Source organism: Gobio gobio (assembly GCF_949357685.1).
Source record: "Gobio gobio genome assembly, chromosome: 11".
Taxonomy (NCBI): Eukaryota; Metazoa; Chordata; class Actinopteri; order Cypriniformes; family Gobionidae; genus Gobio; species Gobio gobio.
Window position 1 is genome coordinate 37,258,055 of NC_137104.1, and position 20,731 is coordinate 37,278,785.

Here is a 20,731-nt window from a genome sequence, read left to right on the forward strand (position 1 = left end):
CTTTGTAGTTGCACACATGCATATAGTGCCTGCCAGAAGACTCATCATCACCCATTAAAACTTTTAGACAAGAGCTTATAAATATAATAGACAGTACAAGGTTTTTCTTAATTTTTTAGTAGATTGGTAAAGGTACCGTTTATTATTGTTTCACAGGTTACTAATAACCCAGACACCAATTCTGAAGTACTTGAATCTGTCGTCTTGCCGGTATCTTCCCAGAGGGCTCAAACGAGTATATCATGGTCAAGAAGACATTCAGCTTCTCCTGGACAAATTAGGCTGAACATGTATGCATTGCAGGAACTTTGATATTTCATTGAATTGAATTGATTTTAAAGTGTAATTAAATGTAATATTCTGTGTGTGTTGTGGTTTGTATATAAAGATAAAGCCGTTTTTTCTCATGTTCATGTCTCCTGTTCTGGTATGCAATACATGTCAAATGTTGGGAAATTATGATAATGTAAACAAGCCATGTTTAATAAAAACACAATCTTTATAATGAAAGAGAATACTGACTTGAAAAATTATCAAATAAAATGACATGTTGCAGCTGTATGTTTATTTGTATTGTTTTAAACATGTAGCCAGAAAGCAGAAAGCAGTGTATTAAACGATACACTGACTGATTACATTGCATTTTAAGTGTAAAATTAGAAATTGTTAAACTACAATATAAGCAATACACAATGCATTTAAATGATATACACTTACAGACTTGCAAATGAAATGAGTAGAAAGACAAGAGTATGATTGTAGTTGATAAAGCATGAATAGTTTGCATGGCATGTTGCATCCAATCTTAAATTTACTTTTTTAAAGCAAGCAGACTCAGTCCAGTCTTTGGGTCTTTAACACACCTCTCCACAAGTTGCAAATATGTGAGGTTCTCCTGTGTGTTGGGATCAAAGAAACCCTTGGTGTCATCATCTGGATCAGAGAGGATCTTGTTCATCTCCTCATCAAAGTATCCTCTTTGGTAAGCCACCTCCACAGGGACACGATGGCTGTGCACAGGATCAATGATGCCTCCCGTAGCAATCTGAGCTTCTAGCAGGCGAATACCATGGTCCTTGACAATCAGATCTTTTTTCAAGGCCTGGAACAAGGAGATTGTTTTTCCTGTGTTAGGGTCTGTGTAACCAGTAACCGCCCGCTCTGCAGACAGCAGTTTGCTTTTCCATTCTGTTCCAACAATCCCTTCAGCCACCGCCTGCTCTACTGACAGTTTTTTGTTCTTCACTGGGTCAATCATAAAGCCAGTGGCAGCCTGGGCCTCAAGTAAAACCAGAGACGTTCCAGGTGTCAGAAGTCCCTTGTTTTTGGCTGCGAATATGCTCATGGTCTGTTTTGTAGACTGCACAAATACACCAGCAATGCTATTTGTCCCTTTCAGGTATTTTCGCACAGAGTCTATTTCACTTACATGATCAACTGTGACTTTTCCAGAAGTTAGGTCTTTGTACATTTTGTCATCAATGACTTTGGATAGCAGCAACTCATCAGCAGTCACATCCTTTCTGATACCTTGGAAGTTGTGCTTTTGGCTTGTCTCTGTTGTTGCTGTGGTGGTGGTGGTAGTAATGGTCTGGGTGCTTGTTACTGATTTCTGTGATACTAAGGTCAAAACTATTTCTAAGAATTGTTCAATAGTTATTGTACCTGACTTAAACTGCTGCACCAGTTCTCTCCTCTTTTCCTCAGATATGTAATTTGAATACAGCAGATCCCAAAGAGTCACCAGCTGCCCTTGGAATTTACCTCCTGCTTTCATTGTGGTTGTAGACTTGAGGATATTCGTTGTATGTTCATCAACAAAGAAGTAGTACTCGCCCTTTTTCACAATCACAAGGAGGCTCAGGCCAGTGTTGGGGTCTTTAACACATCTATCCACAAGTTGCAAGTATGTGAGGTTCTCCTGTGTGTTGGGATCAAAGAAACCCTTGGTGTCATCATCTGGATCAGAGAGGATCTTGTTCATCTCCTCATCAAAGTATCCTCTTTGGTAAGCCACCTCCACAGGGACACGATGGCTGTGCACAGGATCAATGATGCCCCCTGTAGCAATCTGAGCTTCTAGCAGACGAATACCATGGTCCTTGACAATCAGATCTTTTTTCAAGGCCTGGAACAAGGAAATTGTTTTTCCTGTGTTGGGGTCTGTGTAACCAGTAACCGCCCGCTCTGCTGACAGCAGTTTGCTTTTCCATTCTGTTCCAACAGTCCCTTCAGCCACCGCCTGCTCTACTGACAGTTTTTTGTTCTTCACTGGGTCAATCATAAAGCCAGTGGCAGCCTGGGCCTCAAGTAAAACCAGAGACGTTCCAGGTGTCAGAAGTCCCTTGTTTTTGGCTGCGAATATGCTCATGGTCTGTTTTGTAGACTGCACAAATACACCAGCAATGCTATTTGTCCCTTTCAGGTATTTTCGCACAGAGTCTATTTCACTTACATGATCAACTGTGACTTTTCCAGAAGTTAGGTCTTTGTACATTGTGTCATCAATGACTTTGGATAGCAGCAACTCATCAGCAGTCACATCCTTTCTGATACCTTGGAAGTTGTGCTTTTGGGTTGTCTCTGTTGTTGCTGTGGTGGTGGTGGTAGTAATGGTCTGGGTGTTTGTTACTGATTTCTGTGATACTAAGGTCAGAACTATTTCTAAGAACTGTTCAATAGTTATTGTACCTGACTTAAACTGCTGCACCAGTTCTCTCCTCTTTTCCTCAGATATGTAATTTGAATACAGCAGATCCCAAAGAGTCACCAGCTGCCCTTGGAATTTACCTCCTGCTTTAATTGTGGTTGTAGACTTGAGGATATTTGTTGTATGTTCATCAACAAAGAAATAGTACTCGCCCTTTTTCACAATCACAAGGAGGCTCAGGCCAGTGTTGGGGTCTTTAACACATCTATCCACAAGTTGCAAGTATGTGAGGTTCTCCTGTGTGTTGGGATCAAAGAAACCCTTGGTGTCATCATCTGGATCAGAGAGGATCTTGTTCATCTCCTCATCAAAGTATCCTCTTTGGTAAGCCACCTCCACAGGGACACGATGGCTGTGCACAGGATCAATGATGCCCCCCGTAGCAATCTGAGCTTCTAGCAGACGAATACCATGGTCCTTGACAATCAGATCTTTTTTCAAGGCCTGGAACAAGGAGATTGTTTTTCCTGTGTTGGGGTCTGTGTAACCAGTAACCGCCCGCTCTGCTGACAGCAGTTTGCTTTTCCATTCTGTTCCAACAGTCCCTTCAGCCACCGCCTGCTCTACTGACAGTTTTTTGTTCTTCACTGGGTCAATCATAAAGCCAGTAGCAGCCTGGGCCTCAAGTAAAACAAGAGACGTTCCAGGTGTCAGAAGACCCTTGTTTTTGGCTGCGAATATGCTCATGGTCTGTTTTGTAGACTGCACAAATACACCAGCAATGCTATTAGTCCCTTTCAGGTATTTTCGCACAGAGTCTATTTCACTTACATGATCAACTGTGACTTTTCCAGAAGTTAGGTCTTTGTACATTTTGTCATCAATGACTTTGGATAGCAGCAACTCATCAGCAGTCACATCCTTTCTGATACCTTGGAAGTTGTGCTTTTGGGTTGTCTCTGTTGTTGCTGTGGTGGTGGTGGTAGTAATGGTCTGGGTGCTTGTTACTGATTTCTGTGATACTAAGGTCAAAACTATTTCTAAGAATTGTTCAATAGTTATTGTACCTGACTTAAACTGCTGCACCAGTTCTCTCCTCTTTTCCTCAGATATGTAATTTGAATACAGCAGATCCCAAAGAGTCACCAGCTGCCCTTGGAATTTACCTCCTGCTTTCATTGTGGTTGTAGACTTGAGGATATTCGTTGTATGTTCATCAACAAAGAAGTAGTACTCGCCCTTTTTCACAATCACAAGGAGGCTCAGGCCAGTGTTGGGGTCTTTAACACATCTATCCACAAGTTGCAAGTATGTGAGGTTCTCCTGTGTGTTGGGATCAAAGAAACCCTTGGTGTCATCATCTGGATCAGAGAGGATCTTGTTCATCTCCTCATCAAAGTATCCTCTTTGGTAAGCCACCTCCACAGGGACACGATGGCTGTGCACAGGATCAATGATGCCTCCCGTAGCAATCTGAGCTTCTAGCAGGCGAATACCATGGTCCTTGACAATCAGATCTTTTTTCAAGGCCTGGAACAAGGAGATTGTTTTTCCTGTGTTAGGGTCTGTGTAACCAGTAACCGCCCGCTCTGCAGACAGCAGTTTGCTTTTCCATTCTGTTCCAACAATCCCTTCAGCCACCGCCTGCTCTACTGACAGTTTTTTGTTCTTCACTGGGTCAATCATAAAGCCAGTGGCAGCCTGGGCCTCAAGTAAAACCAGAGACGTTCCAGGTGTCAGAAGTCCCTTGTTTTTGGCTGCGAATATGCTCATGGTCTGTTTTGTAGACTGCACAAATACACCAGCAATGCTATTTGTCCCTTTCAGGTATTTTCGCACAGAGTCTATTTCACTTACATGATCAACTGTGACTTTTCCAGAAGTTAGGTCTTTGTACATTTTGTCATCAATGACTTTGGATAGCAGCAACTCATCAGCAGTCACATCCTTTCTGATACCTTGGAAGTTGTGCTTTTGGCTTGTCTCTGTTGTTGCTGTGGTGGTGGTGGTAGTAATGGTCTGGGTGCTTGTTACTGATTTCTGTGATACTAAGGTCAAAACTATTTCTAAGAATTGTTCAATAGTTATTGTACCTGACTTAAACTGCTGCACCAGTTCTCTCCTCTTTTCCTCAGATATGTAATTTGAATACAGCAGATCCCAAAGAGTCACCAGCTGCCCTTGGAATTTACCTCCTGCTTTCATTGTGGTTGTAGACTTGAGGATATTCGTTGTATGTTCATCAACAAAGAAGTAGTACTCGCCCTTTTTCACAATCACAAGGAGGCTCAGGCCAGTGTTGGGGTCTTTAACACATCTATCCACAAGTTGCAAGTATGTGAGGTTCTCCTGTGTGTTGGGATCAAAGAAACCCTTGGTGTCATCATCTGGATCAGAGAGGATCTTGTTCATCTCCTCATCAAAGTATCCTCTTTGGTAAGCCACCTCCACAGGGACACGATGGCTGTGCACAGGATCAATGATGCCCCCTGTAGCAATCTGAGCTTCTAGCAGACGAATACCATGGTCCTTGACAATCAGATCTTTTTTCAAGGCCTGGAACAAGGAGATTGTTTTTCCTGTGTTGGGGTCTGTGTAACCAGTAACCGCCCGCTCTGCTGACAGCAGTTTGCTTTTCCATTCTGTTCCAACAGTCCCTTCAGCCACCGCCTGCTCTACTGACAGTTTTTTGTTCTTCACTGGGTCAATCATAAAGCCAGTGGCAGCCTGGGCCTCAAGTAAAACCAGAGACGTTCCAGGTGTCAGAAGTCCCTTGTTTTTGGCTGCGAATATGCTCATGGTCTGTTTTGTAGACTGCACAAATACACCAGCAATGCTATTTGTCCCTTTCAGGTATTTTCGCACAGAGTCTATTTCACTTACATGATCAACTGTGACTTTTCCAGAAGTTAGGTCTTTGTACATTGTGTCATCAATGACTTTGGATAGCAGCAACTCATCAGCAGTCACATCCTTTCTGATACCTTGGAAGTTGTGCTTTTGGGTTGTCTCTGTTGTTGCTGTGGTGGTGGTGGTAGTAATGGTCTGGGTGTTTGTTACTGATTTCTGTGATACTAAGGTCAGAACTATTTCTAAGAACTGTTCAATAGTTATTGTACCTGACTTAAACTGCTGCACCAGTTCTCTCCTCTTTTCCTCAGATATGTAATTTGAATACAGCAGATCCCAAAGAGTCACCAGCTGCCCTTGGAATTTACCTCCTGCTTTAATTGTGGTTGTAGACTTGAGGATATTTGTTGTATGTTCATCAACAAAGAAATAGTACTCGCCCTTTTTCACAATCACAAGGAGGCTCAGGCCAGTGTTGGGGTCTTTAACACATCTATCCACAAGTTGCAAGTATGTGAGGTTCTCCTGTGTGTTGGGATCAAAGAAACCCTTGGTGTCATCATCTGGATCAGAGAGGATCTTGTTCATCTCCTCATCAAAGTATCCTCTTTGGTAAGCCACCTCCACAGGGACACGATGGCTGTGCACAGGATCAATGATGCCCCCCGTAGCAATCTGAGCTTCTAGCAGACGAATACCATGGTCCTTGACAATCAGATCTTTTTTCAAGGCCTGGAACAAGGAGATTGTTTTTCCTGTGTTGGGGTCTGTGTAACCAGTAACCGCCCGCTCTGCTGACAGCAGTTTGCTTTTCCATTCTGTTCCAACAGTCCCTTCAGCCACCGCCTGCTCTACTGACAGTTTTTTGTTCTTCACTGGGTCAATCATAAAGCCAGTAGCAGCCTGGGCCTCAAGTAAAACAAGAGACGTTCCAGGTGTCAGAAGACCCTTGTTTTTGGCTGCGAATATGCTCATGGTCTGTTTTGTAGACTGCACAAATACACCAGCAATGCTATTAGTCCCTTTCAGGTATTTTCGCACAGAGTCTATTTCACTTACATGATCAACTGTGACTTTTCCAGAAGTTAGGTCTTTGTACATTTTGTCATCAATGACTTTGGATAGCAGCAACTCATCAGCAGTCACATCCTTTCTGATACCTTGGAAGTTGTGCTTTTGGGTTGTCTCTGTTGTTGCTGTGGTGGTGGTGGTAGTAATGGTCTGGGTGCTTGTTACTGATTTCTGTGATACTAAGGTCAGAACTATTTCTAAGAATTGTTCAATAGTTATTGTACCTGACTTAAACTGCTGCACCAGTTCTCTCCTCTTTTCCTCAGATATGTAATTTGAATACAGCACATCCCAAAGAGTCACCAGCTGCCCTTGGAATTTTCCTCCTGCTTTCATTGTGGTTGTAGACTTGAGGATATTCGTTGTATGTTCATCAACAAAGAAGTAGTACTCGCCCTTTTTCACAATCACAAGGAGGCTCAGGCCAGTATTGGGGTCTTTAACACATCTATCCACAAGTTGCAAGTATGTGAGGTTCTGCTGTGTGTTGGGATCAAAGAAACCCTTGGTGTCATCATCTGGATCAGAGAGGATCTTGTTCATCTCCTCATCAAAGTATCCTCTTTGGTAAGCCACCTCCACAGGGACACGATGGCTGTGCACAGGATCAATGATGCCTCCCGTAGCAATCTGAGCTTCTAGCAGGCGAATACCATGGTCCTTGACAATCAGATCTTTTTTCAAGGCCTGGAACAAGGAGATTGTTTTTCCTGTGTTAGGGTCTGTGTAACCAGTAACCGCCCGCTCTGCAGACAGCAGTTTGCTTTTCCATTCTGTTCCAACAATCCCTTCAGCCACCGCCTGCTCTACTGACAGTTTTTTGTTCTTCACTGGGTCAATCATAAAGCCAGTGGCAGCCTGGGCCTCAAGTAAAACCAGAGACGTTCCAGGTGTCAGAAGTCCCTTGTTTTTGGCTGCGAATATGCTCATGGTCTGTTTTGTAGACTGCACAAATACACCAGCAATGCTATTTGTCCCTTTCAGGTATTTTCGCACAGAGTCTATTTCACTTACATGATCAACTGTGACTTTTCCAGAAGTTAGGTCTTTGTACATTTTGTCATCAATGACTTTGGATAGCAGCAACTCATCAGCAGTCACATCCTTTCTGATACCTTGGAAGTTGTGCTTTTGGCTTGTCTCTGTTGTTGCTGTGGTGGTGGTGGTAGTAATGGTCTGGGTGCTTGTTACTGATTTCTGTGATACTAAGGTCAAAACTATTTCTAAGAATTGTTCAATAGTTATTGTACCTGACTTAAACTGCTGCACCAGTTCTCTCCTCTTTTCCTCAGATATGTAATTTGAATACAGCAGATCCCAAAGAGTCACCAGCTGCCCTTGGAATTTACCTCCTGCTTTCATTGTGGTTGTAGACTTGAGGATATTCGTTGTATGTTCATCAACAAAGAAGTAGTACTCGCCCTTTTTCACAATCACAAGGAGGCTCAGGCCAGTGTTGGGGTCTTTAACACATCTATCCACAAGTTGCAAGTATGTGAGGTTCTCCTGTGTGTTGGGATCAAAGAAACCCTTGGTGTCATCATCTGGATCAGAGAGGATCTTGTTCATCTCCTCATCAAAGTATCCTCTTTGGTAAGCCACCTCCACAGGGACACGATGGCTGTGCACAGGATCAATGATGCCCCCTGTAGCAATCTGAGCTTCTAGCAGACGAATACCATGGTCCTTGACAATCAGATCTTTTTTCAAGGCCTGGAACAAGGAGATTGTTTTTCCTGTGTTGGGGTCTGTGTAACCAGTAACCGCCCGCTCTGCTGACAGCAGTTTGCTTTTCCATTCTGTTCCAACAGTCCCTTCAGCCACCGCCTGCTCTACTGACAGTTTTTTGTTCTTCACTGGGTCAATCATAAAGCCAGTGGCAGCCTGGGCCTCAAGTAAAACCAGAGACGTTCCAGGTGTCAGAAGTCCCTTGTTTTTGGCTGCGAATATGCTCATGGTCTGTTTTGTAGACTGCACAAATACACCAGCAATGCTATTTGTCCCTTTCAGGTATTTTCGCACAGAGTCTATTTCACTTACATGATCAACTGTGACTTTTCCAGAAGTTAGGTCTTTGTACATTGTGTCATCAATGACTTTGGATAGCAGCAACTCATCAGCAGTCACATCCTTTCTGATACCTTGGAAGTTGTGCTTTTGGGTTGTCTCTGTTGTTGCTGTGGTGGTGGTGGTAGTAATGGTCTGGGTGTTTGTTACTGATTTCTGTGATACTAAGGTCAGAACTATTTCTAAGAACTGTTCAATAGTTATTGTACCTGACTTAAACTGCTGCACCAGTTCTCTCCTCTTTTCCTCAGATATGTAATTTGAATACAGCAGATCCCAAAGAGTCACCAGCTGCCCTTGGAATTTACCTCCTGCTTTAATTGTGGTTGTAGACTTGAGGATATTTGTTGTATGTTCATCAACAAAGAAATAGTACTCGCCCTTTTTCACAATCACAAGGAGGCTCAGGCCAGTGTTGGGGTCTTTAACACATCTATCCACAAGTTGCAAGTATGTGAGGTTCTCCTGTGTGTTGGGATCAAAGAAACCCTTGGTGTCATCATCTGGATCAGAGAGGATCTTGTTCATCTCCTCATCAAAGTATCCTCTTTGGTAAGCCACCTCCACAGGGACACGATGGCTGTGCACAGGATCAATGATGCCCCCCGTAGCAATCTGAGCTTCTAGCAGGCGAATACCATGGTCCTTGACAATCAGATCTTTTTTCAAGGCCTGGAACAAGGAGATTGTTTTTCCTGTGTTGGGGTCTGTGTAACCAGTAACCGCCCGCTCTGCTGACAGCAGTTTGCTTTTCCATTCTGTTCCAACAGTCCCTTCAGCCACCGCCTGCTCTACTGACAGTTTTTTGTTCTTCACTGGGTCAATCATAAAGCCAGTGGCAGCCTGGGCCTCAAGTAAAACCAGAGACGTTCCAGGTGTCAGAAGTCCCTTGTTTTTGGCTGCGAATATGCTCATGGTCTGTTTTGTAGACTGCACAAATACACCAGCAATGCTATTTGTCCCTTTCAGGTATTTTCGCACAGAGTCTATTTCACTTACATGATCAACTGTGACTTTTCCAGAAGTTAGGTCTTTGTACATTTTGTCATCAATGACTTTGGATAGCAGCAACTCATCAGCAGTCACATCCTTTCTGATACCTTGGAAGTTGTGCTTTTGGCTTGTCTCTGTTGTTGCTGTGGTGGTGGTGGTAGTAATGGTCTGGGTGCTTGTTACTGATTTCTGTGATACTAAGGTCAGAACTATTTCTAAGAATTGTTCAATAGTTATTGTACCTGACTTAAACTGCTGCACCAGTTCTCTCCTCTTTTCCTCAGATATGTAATTTGAATACAGCAGATCCCAAAGAGTCACCAGCTGCCCTTGGAATTTACCTCCTGCTTTCATTGTGGTTGTAGACTTAAGGATATTCGTTGTATGTTCATCAACAAAGAAGTAGTACTCGCCCTTTTTCACAATCACAAGGAGGCTCAGGCCAGTGTTGGGGTCTTTAACACATCTATCCACAAGTTGCAAGTATGTGAGGTTCTCCTGTGTGTTGGGATCAAAGAAACCCTTGGTGTCATCATCTGGATCAGAGAGGATCTTGTTCATCTCCTCATCAAAGTATCCTCTTTGGTAAGCCACCTCCACAGGGACACGATGGCTGTGCACAGGATCAATGATGCCCCCCGTAGCAATCTGAGCTTCTAGCAGACGAATACCATGGTCCTTGACAATCAGATCTTTTTTCAAGGCCTGGAACAAGGAGATTGTTTTTCCTGTGTTGGGGTCTGTGTAACCAGTAACCGCCCGCTCTGCTGACAGCAGTTTGCTTTTCCATTCTGTTCCAACAGTCCCTTCAGCCACCGCCTGCTCTACTGACAGTTTTTTGTTCTTCACTGGGTCAATCATAAAGCCAGTGGCAGCCTGGGCCTCAAGTAAAACCAGAGACGTTCCAGGTGTCAGAAGTCCCTTGTTTTTGGCTGTGAATATGCTCATGGTCTGTTTTGTAGACTGCACAAATACACCAGCAATGCTATTTGTCCCTTTCAGGTATTTTCGCACAGAGTCTATTTCACTTACATGATCAACTGTGACTTTTCCAGAAGTTAGGTCTTTGTACATTTTGTCATCAATGACTTTGGATAGCAGCAACTCATCAGCAGTCACATCCTTTCTGATACCTTGGAAGTTGTGCTTTTGGCTTGTCTCTGTTGTTGCTGTGGTGGTGGTGGTAGTAATGGTCTGGGTGCTTGTTACTGATTTCTGTGATACTAAGGTCAGAACTATTTCTAAGAATTGTTCAATAGTTATTGTACCTGACTTAAACTGTTGCACCAGTTCTCTCCTCTTTTCCTCAGATATGTAATTTGAATACAGCAGATCCCAAAGAGTCACCAGCTGCCCTTGGAATTTACCTCCTGCTTTCATTGTGGTTGTAGACTTGAGGATATTCGTTGTATGTTCATCAACAAAGAAGTAGTACTCGCCCTTTTTCACAATCACAAGGAGGCTCAGGCCAGTATTGGGGTCTTTAACACATCTATCCACAAGTTGCAAGTATGTGAGGTTCTGCTGTGTGTTGGGATCAAAGAAACCCTTGGTGTCATCATCTGGATCAGAGAGGATCTTGTTCATCTCCTCATCAAAGTATCCTCTTTGGTAAGCCACCTCCACAGGGACACGATGGCTGTGCACAGGATCAATGATGCCTCCCGTAGCAATCTGAGCTTCTAGCAGGCGAATACCATGGTCCTTGACAATCAGATCTTTTTTCAAGGCCTGGAACAAGGAGATTGTTTTTCCTGTGTTGGGGTCTGTGTAACCAGTAACCGCCCGCTCTGCTGACAGCAGTTTGCTTTTCCATTCTGTTCCAACAGTCCCTTCAGCCACCGCCTGCTCTACTGACAGTTTTTTGTTCTTCACTGGGTCAATCATAAAGCCAGTGGCAGCCTGGGCCTCAAGTAAAACCAGAGACGTTCCAGGTGTCAGAAGTCCCTTGTTTTTGGCTGCGAATATGCTCATGGTCTGTTTTGTAGACTGCACAAATACACCAGCAATGCTATTTGTCCCTTTCAGGTATTTTCGCACAGAGTCTATTTCACTTACATGATCAACTGTGACTTTTCCAGAAGTTAGGTCTTTGTACATTGTGTCATCAATGACTTTGGATAGCAGCAACTCATCAGCAGTCACATCCTTTCTGATACCTTGGAAGTTGTGCTTTTGGGTTGTCTCTGTTGTTGCTGTGGTGGTGGTGGTAGTAATGGTCTGGGTGTTTGTTACTGATTTCTGTGATACTAAGGTCAGAACTATTTCTAAGAACTGTTCAATAGTTATTGTACCTGACTTAAACTGCTGCACCAGTTCTCTCCTCTTTTCCTCAGATATGTAATTTGAATACAGCAGATCCCAAAGAGTCACCAGCTGCCCTTGGAATTTACCTCCTGCTTTAATTGTGGTTGTAGACTTGAGGATATTTGTTGTATGTTCATCAACAAAGAAATAGTACTCGCCCTTTTTCACAATCACAAGGAGGCTCAGGCCAGTGTTGGGGTCTTTAACACATCTATCCACAAGTTGCAAGTATGTGAGGTTCTCCTGTGTGTTGGGATCAAAGAAACCCTTGGTGTCATCATCTGGATCAGAGAGGATCTTGTTCATCTCCTCATCAAAGTATCCTCTTTGGTAAGCCACCTCCACAGGGACACGATGGCTGTGCACAGGATCAATGATGCCCCCCGTAGCAATCTGAGCTTCTAGCAGGCGAATACCATGGTCCTTGACAATCAGATCTTTTTTCAAGGCCTGGAACAAGGAGATTGTTTTTCCTGTGTTGGGGTCTGTGTAACCAGTAACCGCCCGCTCTGCTGACAGCAGTTTGCTTTTCCATTCTGTTCCAACAGTCCCTTCAGCCACCGCCTGCTCTACTGACAGTTTTTTGTTCTTCACTGGGTCAATCATAAAGCCAGTGGCAGCCTGGGCCTCAAGTAAAACCAGAGACGTTCCAGGTGTCAGAAGTCCCTTGTTTTTGGCTGCGAATATGCTCATGGTCTGTTTTGTAGACTGCACAAATACACCAGCAATGCTATTTGTCCCTTTCAGGTATTTTCGCACAGAGTCTATTTCACTTACATGATCAACTGTGACTTTTCCAGAAGTTAGGTCTTTGTACATTTTGTCATCAATGACTTTGGATAGCAGCAACTCATCAGCAGTCACATCCTTTCTGATACCTTGGAAGTTGTGCTTTTGGCTTGTCTCTGTTGTTGCTGTGGTGGTGGTGGTAGTAATGGTCTGGGTGCTTGTTACTGATTTCTGTGATACTAAGGTCAGAACTATTTCTAAGAATTGTTCAATAGTTATTGTACCTGACTTAAACTGCTGCACCAGTTCTCTCCTCTTTTCCTCAGATATGTAATTTGAATACAGCAGATCCCAAAGAGTCACCAGCTGCCCTTGGAATTTACCTCCTGCTTTCATTGTGGTTGTAGACTTGAGGATATTCGTTATATGTTCATCAACAAAGAAGTAGTACTCGCCCTTTTTCACAATCACAAGGAGGCTCAGGCCAGTATTGGGGTCTTTAACACATCTATCCACAAGTTGCAAGTATGTGAGGTTCTGCTGTGTGTTGGGATCAAAGAAACCCTTGGTGTCATCATCTGGATCAGAGAGGATCTTGTTCATCTCCTCATCAAAGTATCCTCTTTGGTAAGCCACCTCCACAGGGACACGATGGCTGTGCACAGGATCAATGATGCCTCCCGTAGCAATCTGAGCTTCTAGCAGGCGAATACCATGGTCCTTGACAATCAGATCTTTTTTCAAGGCCTGGAACAAGGAGATTGTTTTTCCTGTGTTGGGGTCTGTGTAACCAGTAACCGCCCGCTCTGCAGACAGCAGTTTGCTTTTCCATTCTGTTCCAACAATCCCTTCAGCCACCGCCTGCTCTACTGACAGTTTTTTGTTCTTCACTGGGTCAATCATAAAGCCAGTGGCAGCCTGGGCCTCAAGTAAAACCAGAGACGTTCCAGGTGTCAGAAGACCCTTATTTTTGGCTGTGAATATGCTCATGGTCTGTTTGGTTGACTGAACATATACACCAGCAATGCAGTTTGTTGCCCCAAGGTATTTTTGAATGGATTCCATATTGTTTATATCTTCATCATCTACTTCATCATTGATAAGCTTACTCATCATTTCTTTTGAGATGATTTTTGCCTCAAATAGTTCACTTGCTGACACTTGCCTTCTCAGACCTTTAAATGAATGCCTTTTTGTGGTTACCTCAATTGTCATTGCTGTCACCATTTCTGTTATCTCCTCTATTGATAGTTTATTTTGTTTGTATTGGTCAAGTATTTCTTTTCTCTTCTCTGCCGATATATACTCTGAGTGTAGTACATCCCAAAGTGATACACGTTTGTCTGCAAACTTTCCAGCATTGATGATCACTGATTTTTCTTTGAAGACATGTATTATTTGTTTGTCACCGTAGGTTGAGCTTTCAGCACTCTTTTCAGTTATTGGGAGAAGCAGCAGGCCGGTTGTTGAATTCTTTTCACATTTCTTCATGAGCTGAAGGTAGGTAAGAGGTTCTTTTGTTTGGGGGTCTGAAAACCCCTTTTCACTATTACTAAGATTTGCCAGAAGATCACTGGTCTCCTTATTCAAGCATCCTTTCATAATTGCTTTTTGAACAGGTAACCGATAGCTTCCAATTGGATCAATAATTCCCCCTGTGGCAAGCTGTGCATCCAAGAGGTTCAGTCCATGTTTCCGAGGGATGAGATCTTTATTCATTGCTTCAAATAAGCATATCTGCTTATCTGTGTATGGGTCTGTGAAGCCAGTGACAGCACGTTCAGCCAATAGCAAGTGCTCCAATATCTCTGGTCCAATAAGTTGAGCTCTGACAGCCTCTGTGACTGAATGATGTGTGTTTTTGATTGGATCGATAACGTATCCAGTTGCTGCCTGAGCCTCAAGCAACAACAGTGCTGCATTGGAAGTGAGAAAGCCTTCAGCTTTTGCCATGTTTAAACTTAACACTTTTCCTGATGGATGAAGCTTTACTCCAGCAATACTTCCAGTGCCTTTCAAATACCTTTGTACAGATTCAAGTTTAATCAAATTTTCAATTGTCTCCTTACCACGTTGCAGCTCTTTGTAAGTACTGGTGTCAATGATTCCAGAGTCATGCAGCTGTTGCACAGAAACAGGTTTTCTCAGGCCCATTGTTGTTTGAGGGGCTGCTTCTTTCTGTTCTAGTGTTTGAATAGTTGTGGTGATAATGGTGACAACATCCTTGACATTTATCTTGCCCAAACAATATTGTTCAAAGTACAGTTGCCTCTGTTCATCTGTGAAATATACAGAATGAATTATCTCCCAAAGAGACAGTGATTTTCCAGAGAAACGGCCAACAGGAATGACAACTTTGTTTTTCTCAAACTCTTCCTTAATCTCAACATCTGAGATAATCTTTTGTGATTTCTCTTGTGTTTTCCCTTTTTCGGCAACTGGAAGAAGTAAAAGACCAGTATCGGGATCCTTGATGCATCGTGCCATCATCTCCATGTAAGTCAGATTTTCTTGTGTGGTGGGATCAAAAAATCCTTTAGTGTCATCGCTTTGATCAGCAAGGATCTGGTTTAAGTCAGAATCGAAATAACCCTTCCGGAAAGCAACATCAAGTGGCAAATGTAAACATGTTAAGGGATCAATGATGCCACCTGTAGCAATCTGGGCTTCAAGCAGACGAATGCCATGCTGCTTTACAATAAGTTCTTTTTTGATTGCCTCAAAAAGGGATATTGTCTTGCCTGTGTATGGGTCTTTGTAACCAGTCACTGCTTTCTCAGCAGCCAGGAGTTTTTCATACAACTCTGGAACAATGATTTTCTGCTTCAGTGCCTCATCAACAGTAAGTTTCTTGTTTTGCATTGGATCAATAATAAACCCAGTGGCAGCCTGTGCTTCAAGAAGACACAAGGCAGTGCCAGGGGTAAGATGGCCTTCTTTTTTGGCTTTGTAGATGCTCATTTTCTGATTAGACTTTTGTAATATTACACCTGCTATACAGCTTGTTCCGCTGAGGAAATTCCTGACAGTGCCTCTCTCAGTGAGATCTTGGATTGTTAGCTTCCCATCAATCATATTTTTGTATGTTTTTTCATCTATTATTCCCAAATTCAGCAGATCCAAAATAGAAACTTTTCCCCTGAGGCCATCTACACTGAGGTCAGCATTTCTTTGTACTTCTTTGCTCTCAATGATCTCGAGAATTATTGTGATGATTTCTTCAATTGTGATTGCTTTTGACTTGTAACATTTTAACAGCTCCTGTCTTTTCTCCTCAGACAAATATTCAGAGTTGATGAGATCCCAGAGTGTCACTTTCTTGCTGCTGAATCTGCCGTATCTCACAGAGACATATGTGGTTCGGAAGGCCTCTTTGGTGCTGTCCCCTATCATGACTCTCTTGTCGTTCCCTTTGATTGTCAAAAGGCAAAGGCCTGTGCTTTGGTCAGTGACACATCTGGACATAAGCTGCATATAAGTAAGGTTTTCATGAGTATTTGGGTCAAAGAATCCTTTTGTGTCATCAGTTGGATCACAAAGGGTCTGATTCATTTCAGTATCAAAGAATCCTCGTTTATAAGCAATATGAACTGGAATGCGATGGCTATTTACAGGATCAATAATGCCCCCTGTGGCAATCTGGGCCTCTAGCAGACGTATACCATGATCTTTCACAATTAGATCTTTTTGCATTGCTTGGAACAATGAGATTTTCTTGCCAGTGTATGGATCGTGGTAACCTGTCACTGCCCTTTCTGCTGAGGATAGTTTTGCATGAAGATCAGCTCCTACCACCTGCAGCTTCACTGCAGCATCTACAGCAAACTTTCGATTAGCAATCGGGTCAATTATGAATCCTGTTGCAGCCTGGGCTTCAAGAAGAATAAGTGACGTTCCTGGCCTCAGAATTCCTTTTTGTAGGGCTTGGTAGATTGACATCACTTGTGAGTCAGGAAGCAGCACGCCAGCAATGCTTGATTTACCTTGTAGATATGTTTGCACAGATTCATTCTCCGTAACATCTTTGACAGTCTTTTTTCCTTCTCTGAGATCGTCTAGATCGTGCTCTGTGATGATATCAGCCTCGACGAGCTGGCTTGCACTTACTTTTTCCCTTATACCTTCAAAAACGATTTGAGCTGTTTTCACTGAATGTTCAATGATCTCCAGGACTTTAGTGACTATAATTTCAATTGTGAGTGTTTTGTTTCTGTATTGCTGGATAAAGTCTAGCCTTTGCTGTTCAGTGAAGTATTCAGACATAAGTAATTCCCAGAGTGAAACAGTCATTCCCATGTATTTTCCACATGTCACTTTCACCATGACACCCCTGAAGACTGTTTTGATGTCATAGCCAATGAATGTGTGATTCAGACTACCAGATGGATCCTGAATGGGCAACAATGTGAGTCCTGTAGAAGAGTCGATAACACAACGATCCAGCAGTTGCAGATATGTCAGATTATCCTTTGTGTTCGGGTCAAAGAATCCTTTAGTGTCATCTTCAGGATCCTTAAGGATGGCGTTCATTTCCTCATCGAAAAAGCCACGCTTGTAGGCTACATCCACAGGAACTCTGTGACTGTTTATGGGATCAATAATTCCACCAGTTGCGATTTGTGCTTCAAGCAAGCGGATTCCATGCTCCTTCACAATCAGTTCCTTCTTCAGAGCTTGAAAAAGAGAAATGGTTTCACCAGTGTATGGGTCCTTGTAACCAGTAACTGCACGTTCTGCTGCAAGCAATTTTGCATGGTATTCTGGTCCTACAAGTTTTTGTTTAATGGCTTCATCTACAGTGAATGTCTTGTTATCAACAGGGTCAATCATGAATCCAGTTGCAGCCTGTGCTTCAAGCAGAATCAAAGCTGAACCAGGCATGATTATTCCTTGTCTCATTGCCTGATAGATGCTCATTTTCTTATTTGTGGAGAGCACAGCTACGCCCCCAATGCTCTTTTTACCTTCTAGATATTCTTTCACTGTTTCCATTAACATCACGTCCTGGGTGGTGGTTTTACCATCATGTAGATTTTCAAATGTCTGTTGGTCAATTATTTTTGATGCCAGAAGCTCAGCAGAGGTTATACCTCTGCGGAGGCCTTTAAATGTGATGTAGATCGGGAAGAGCAGCAAACCTGTTTCTGGGGCTACAGTGCATTTCTTTATCAGTGATGGATAGGTGTGGTTTTCCTGAGAGTTTGGGTCATAGAATAATTTTAGAGCATCCATCTGGTCTCTGAAAAGGTCTTTGTCATAGTGACCTCGTCCATAGGCTTGTTCTTCTGTTAGGTAGCATTTTTCAATAGGGTCATAGATCCCTTTGACAGAGACTTGTGCCTCAAGTAATCTAAGGCCATACTCTTTTGGAATTACATCTTTCTGCATGGCCTGGAAGAGTGAGATTTGTTGGTTGGTGTAGGGATCTGTGTAGCCCATTATGGCCTTCTCAGCTAATTGAAGTTTTTCTTTCATTTCACGTCCAACAATGCCTTCCTTTACCGCATCTTCTACAGACCATATCCTGTTTTTGACTGGGTCGACGATTCCTCCTGTTGCAGCTTGGGCTTCTAACAGTGCCAGACATGTTTCTGCATTCAACAAGCGTTTCTTGTAGGCTTGGTATATTGTAATGGTTTTATTTGAATGTTCAAGGAACACTCCAGCTACTGGCCCCTGAGAATTGCAATTTTCCTGAGCTGGCATTTTTGTGTGGATATTTTCTTGCATCAAGTTCTGTGGATTACATAAGAATAATTATTAGCAATATATTTAAAAACGTAGCCCGATACATTTAAGTTATCCATATGTTTTTGTTTACTATACACGGTAAAAAATACTAAAAGTGCTACCCCAGATAGCATTGTGACATTGAGTCAATGTTGAAATTCCATCAGAATCATCAATTTGGTTGAGGTTGAAATGTCAATGCTAAATAATATTGGATCAATGTTGAAAATTCGATGCAAAATAAATAGTGGACCAATGTTAAATTTATTTCAATGGGACGAACCAGTTGATTATTATTAGTAGGCATATTGTTAATATTACTGTTTTAATTATTGTTTTAAAATCGCCTCCATCATGGAAAACATCTCCAATCCTCTAGTGTTTTCGGCTAGCTACATCACATGCAGAGAGATTAATGACTGTCACAGAGTCCTTAATTCTGGTGGTCATCCAGTTATATAAATCATAGCCTGTTTTAAATTGATAAAATGTAGGCTATTATTATTATTATTTAAATCATGTATAATTTATATACATTTAATTAAGTATCTAAAGAATACAGGGTTAATAAAGAATTTTGAATATTTTACCCTATCGATCAAATGCGCCACAATCCGATCCAGTAGGTGGCGGTAATGCACATTCAGATCAAAGCGCGGCTTAACAGACTTCAAGCACGAAAAAGACATAGACAGCACAGCAACATGTGCATTTGTGGATCCAGTGCCGCGCATGCATTCATTGACTCGTTTGTGAGTGGATCCTATTTGATTCATATGAGTTAATGAATGCATGCGCGGCACCAGATCCGCAAATGCACATCTTACTCGTTGCACGCACAGATTCTGACCAACATTAATACAAAATCGAAGTTTTGCATTCACAATTATGTCTATTTGTACAAAATGCTGCACATTCATGCAATTCTGTATTTAGCACACATAAGTTAAAAGGCATTTGTTTGTGGACAGTAAAAATATCTACAAAATGTATCAAGTTCATGGATTATTGTGCGTGCATTTATTAATCATTTTGATAGTAAAATCATCCCATATTTGTCCAGTGTACAGGGAGAAATGAGCGGCGATCCGATGAATTTCTGGCATGTCAGTAATTTTGGTCGGCCCTCATGAGCTAATCTCACAGCTGAAGCAGAGCTAGAACTGATCGCCCTGTTGGCGGTGAGGGGAAATAGGACAATCAGTTCATAGCTCTGCTTCACCCACTGAGCAAAGTTATGTACAAAAGACGTCTTTTCGATGTCTTTGCCCCTAGAGGCGTACGTTGAAAAGACGTCCACTGAGGAGCCAGAATGAAAGTTTTTATGACATCTGTTTTTGACGTGTTCTGCACGTCCGATATAGACGTTCATGGAACTTCAAGGTTAAAAACTAGTTCAAATTGTGGACATATTTTCCATTTGTAATTGCAAAGCAACTCACAGACAGTGTGTTTGTCCAGAAATCATGAAAATAAAAGAAACTTCGCTCACACCTTTAGACACTTTAGACAACTTAGCATCTGTAATTCACACATCTTTGGATCGTGAGAGAATCGTGGGATTCAATCCAGGATCTTCTTGCTGTGAGGAGACAGTGTTTCCCACTGAGACACTGGTGCTGCCCTTAATCACAGACATAAGACACACTTTGACTATTTCTGTCAGACGTCTACAGAAGCTCTTACTGAGAACTAACAGAGGTTTAGATGTTGATGTTTATGTTTCATGTGAAGTCACCATTGTGGTGGGAAGCGTTTGCTTTAGTTGGGCTCTTGGTCCCTGTACTCAGGGCCGTACCCACCATTGAGGTCCCCGAGGTCCGGACCTCGGTAATTCTCCGAGGTGTACATAATAGAAGTTGCAAAATAATAGCCTATTAAGGCGGCGTGTACAAACAGGTGTTCTCGCCTCGCCCAGCGTATGTTTTCAATTGTTTCCAATGGATGCGCCGCACTTTTCAATAGCGCCAACAGCTGGCAGGTTTTGTCAGTTTTTACGTGTTGAGCACGTTGAACTTTGGGTGAACATCAATGTCCATGTCCAATCACAGTGGAGGAGAGGCGGGACAAATGCCACAACCACCAACCGGCGCTTCGAACAACGACTGATGTTTGACATCACAACACCGCGAGAGCGCTCTCGCGGTAGTGTGATGTCACACGCGGAAAAATCTGCCCATGAGATGACCAATCAAAGCAGTCGGAGTTACACGTCACAGAAGCTACAGAGCGCGAAGCTTCAGACAGTTAGACGATATGCGACTGTGAGATAATGTAAGTAAACAAAACATGGAATATTATACAGTTATTTAATGATAGAAATGTTAAACGACT

General features: G+C 42.6%; 2 protein-coding genes across 2 annotated transcripts in view; one reads left to right on the top strand and one right to left on the bottom strand.

Annotated features, from left to right (window-relative positions):
* fbxl6 (F-box and leucine-rich repeat protein 6) overlaps positions 1–560 on the top strand; it is an 11,462-nt gene extending 10,902 nt beyond the window's left edge. The window contains exon 10 of the mRNA XM_079829016.1: positions 157–560. Coding sequence (XP_079685142.1) covers positions 157–286 — 130 coding nt within the window. The 3' untranslated portion in view covers positions 287–560. The remainder of the gene's footprint in view (positions 1–156) is intronic.
* eppk1 (epiplakin 1) overlaps positions 465–20,731 on the bottom strand; it is a 29,820-nt gene continuing 9,553 nt past the window's right edge. Inside the window, exon 2 of the mRNA XM_079829001.1 lies at positions 465–18,403. Within this exon, the coding sequence (XP_079685127.1) occupies positions 812–18,397 (17,586 nt within the window). The 5' untranslated portion in view covers positions 18,398–18,403 and the 3' untranslated portion in view covers positions 465–811. The remainder of the gene's footprint in view (positions 18,404–20,731) is intronic.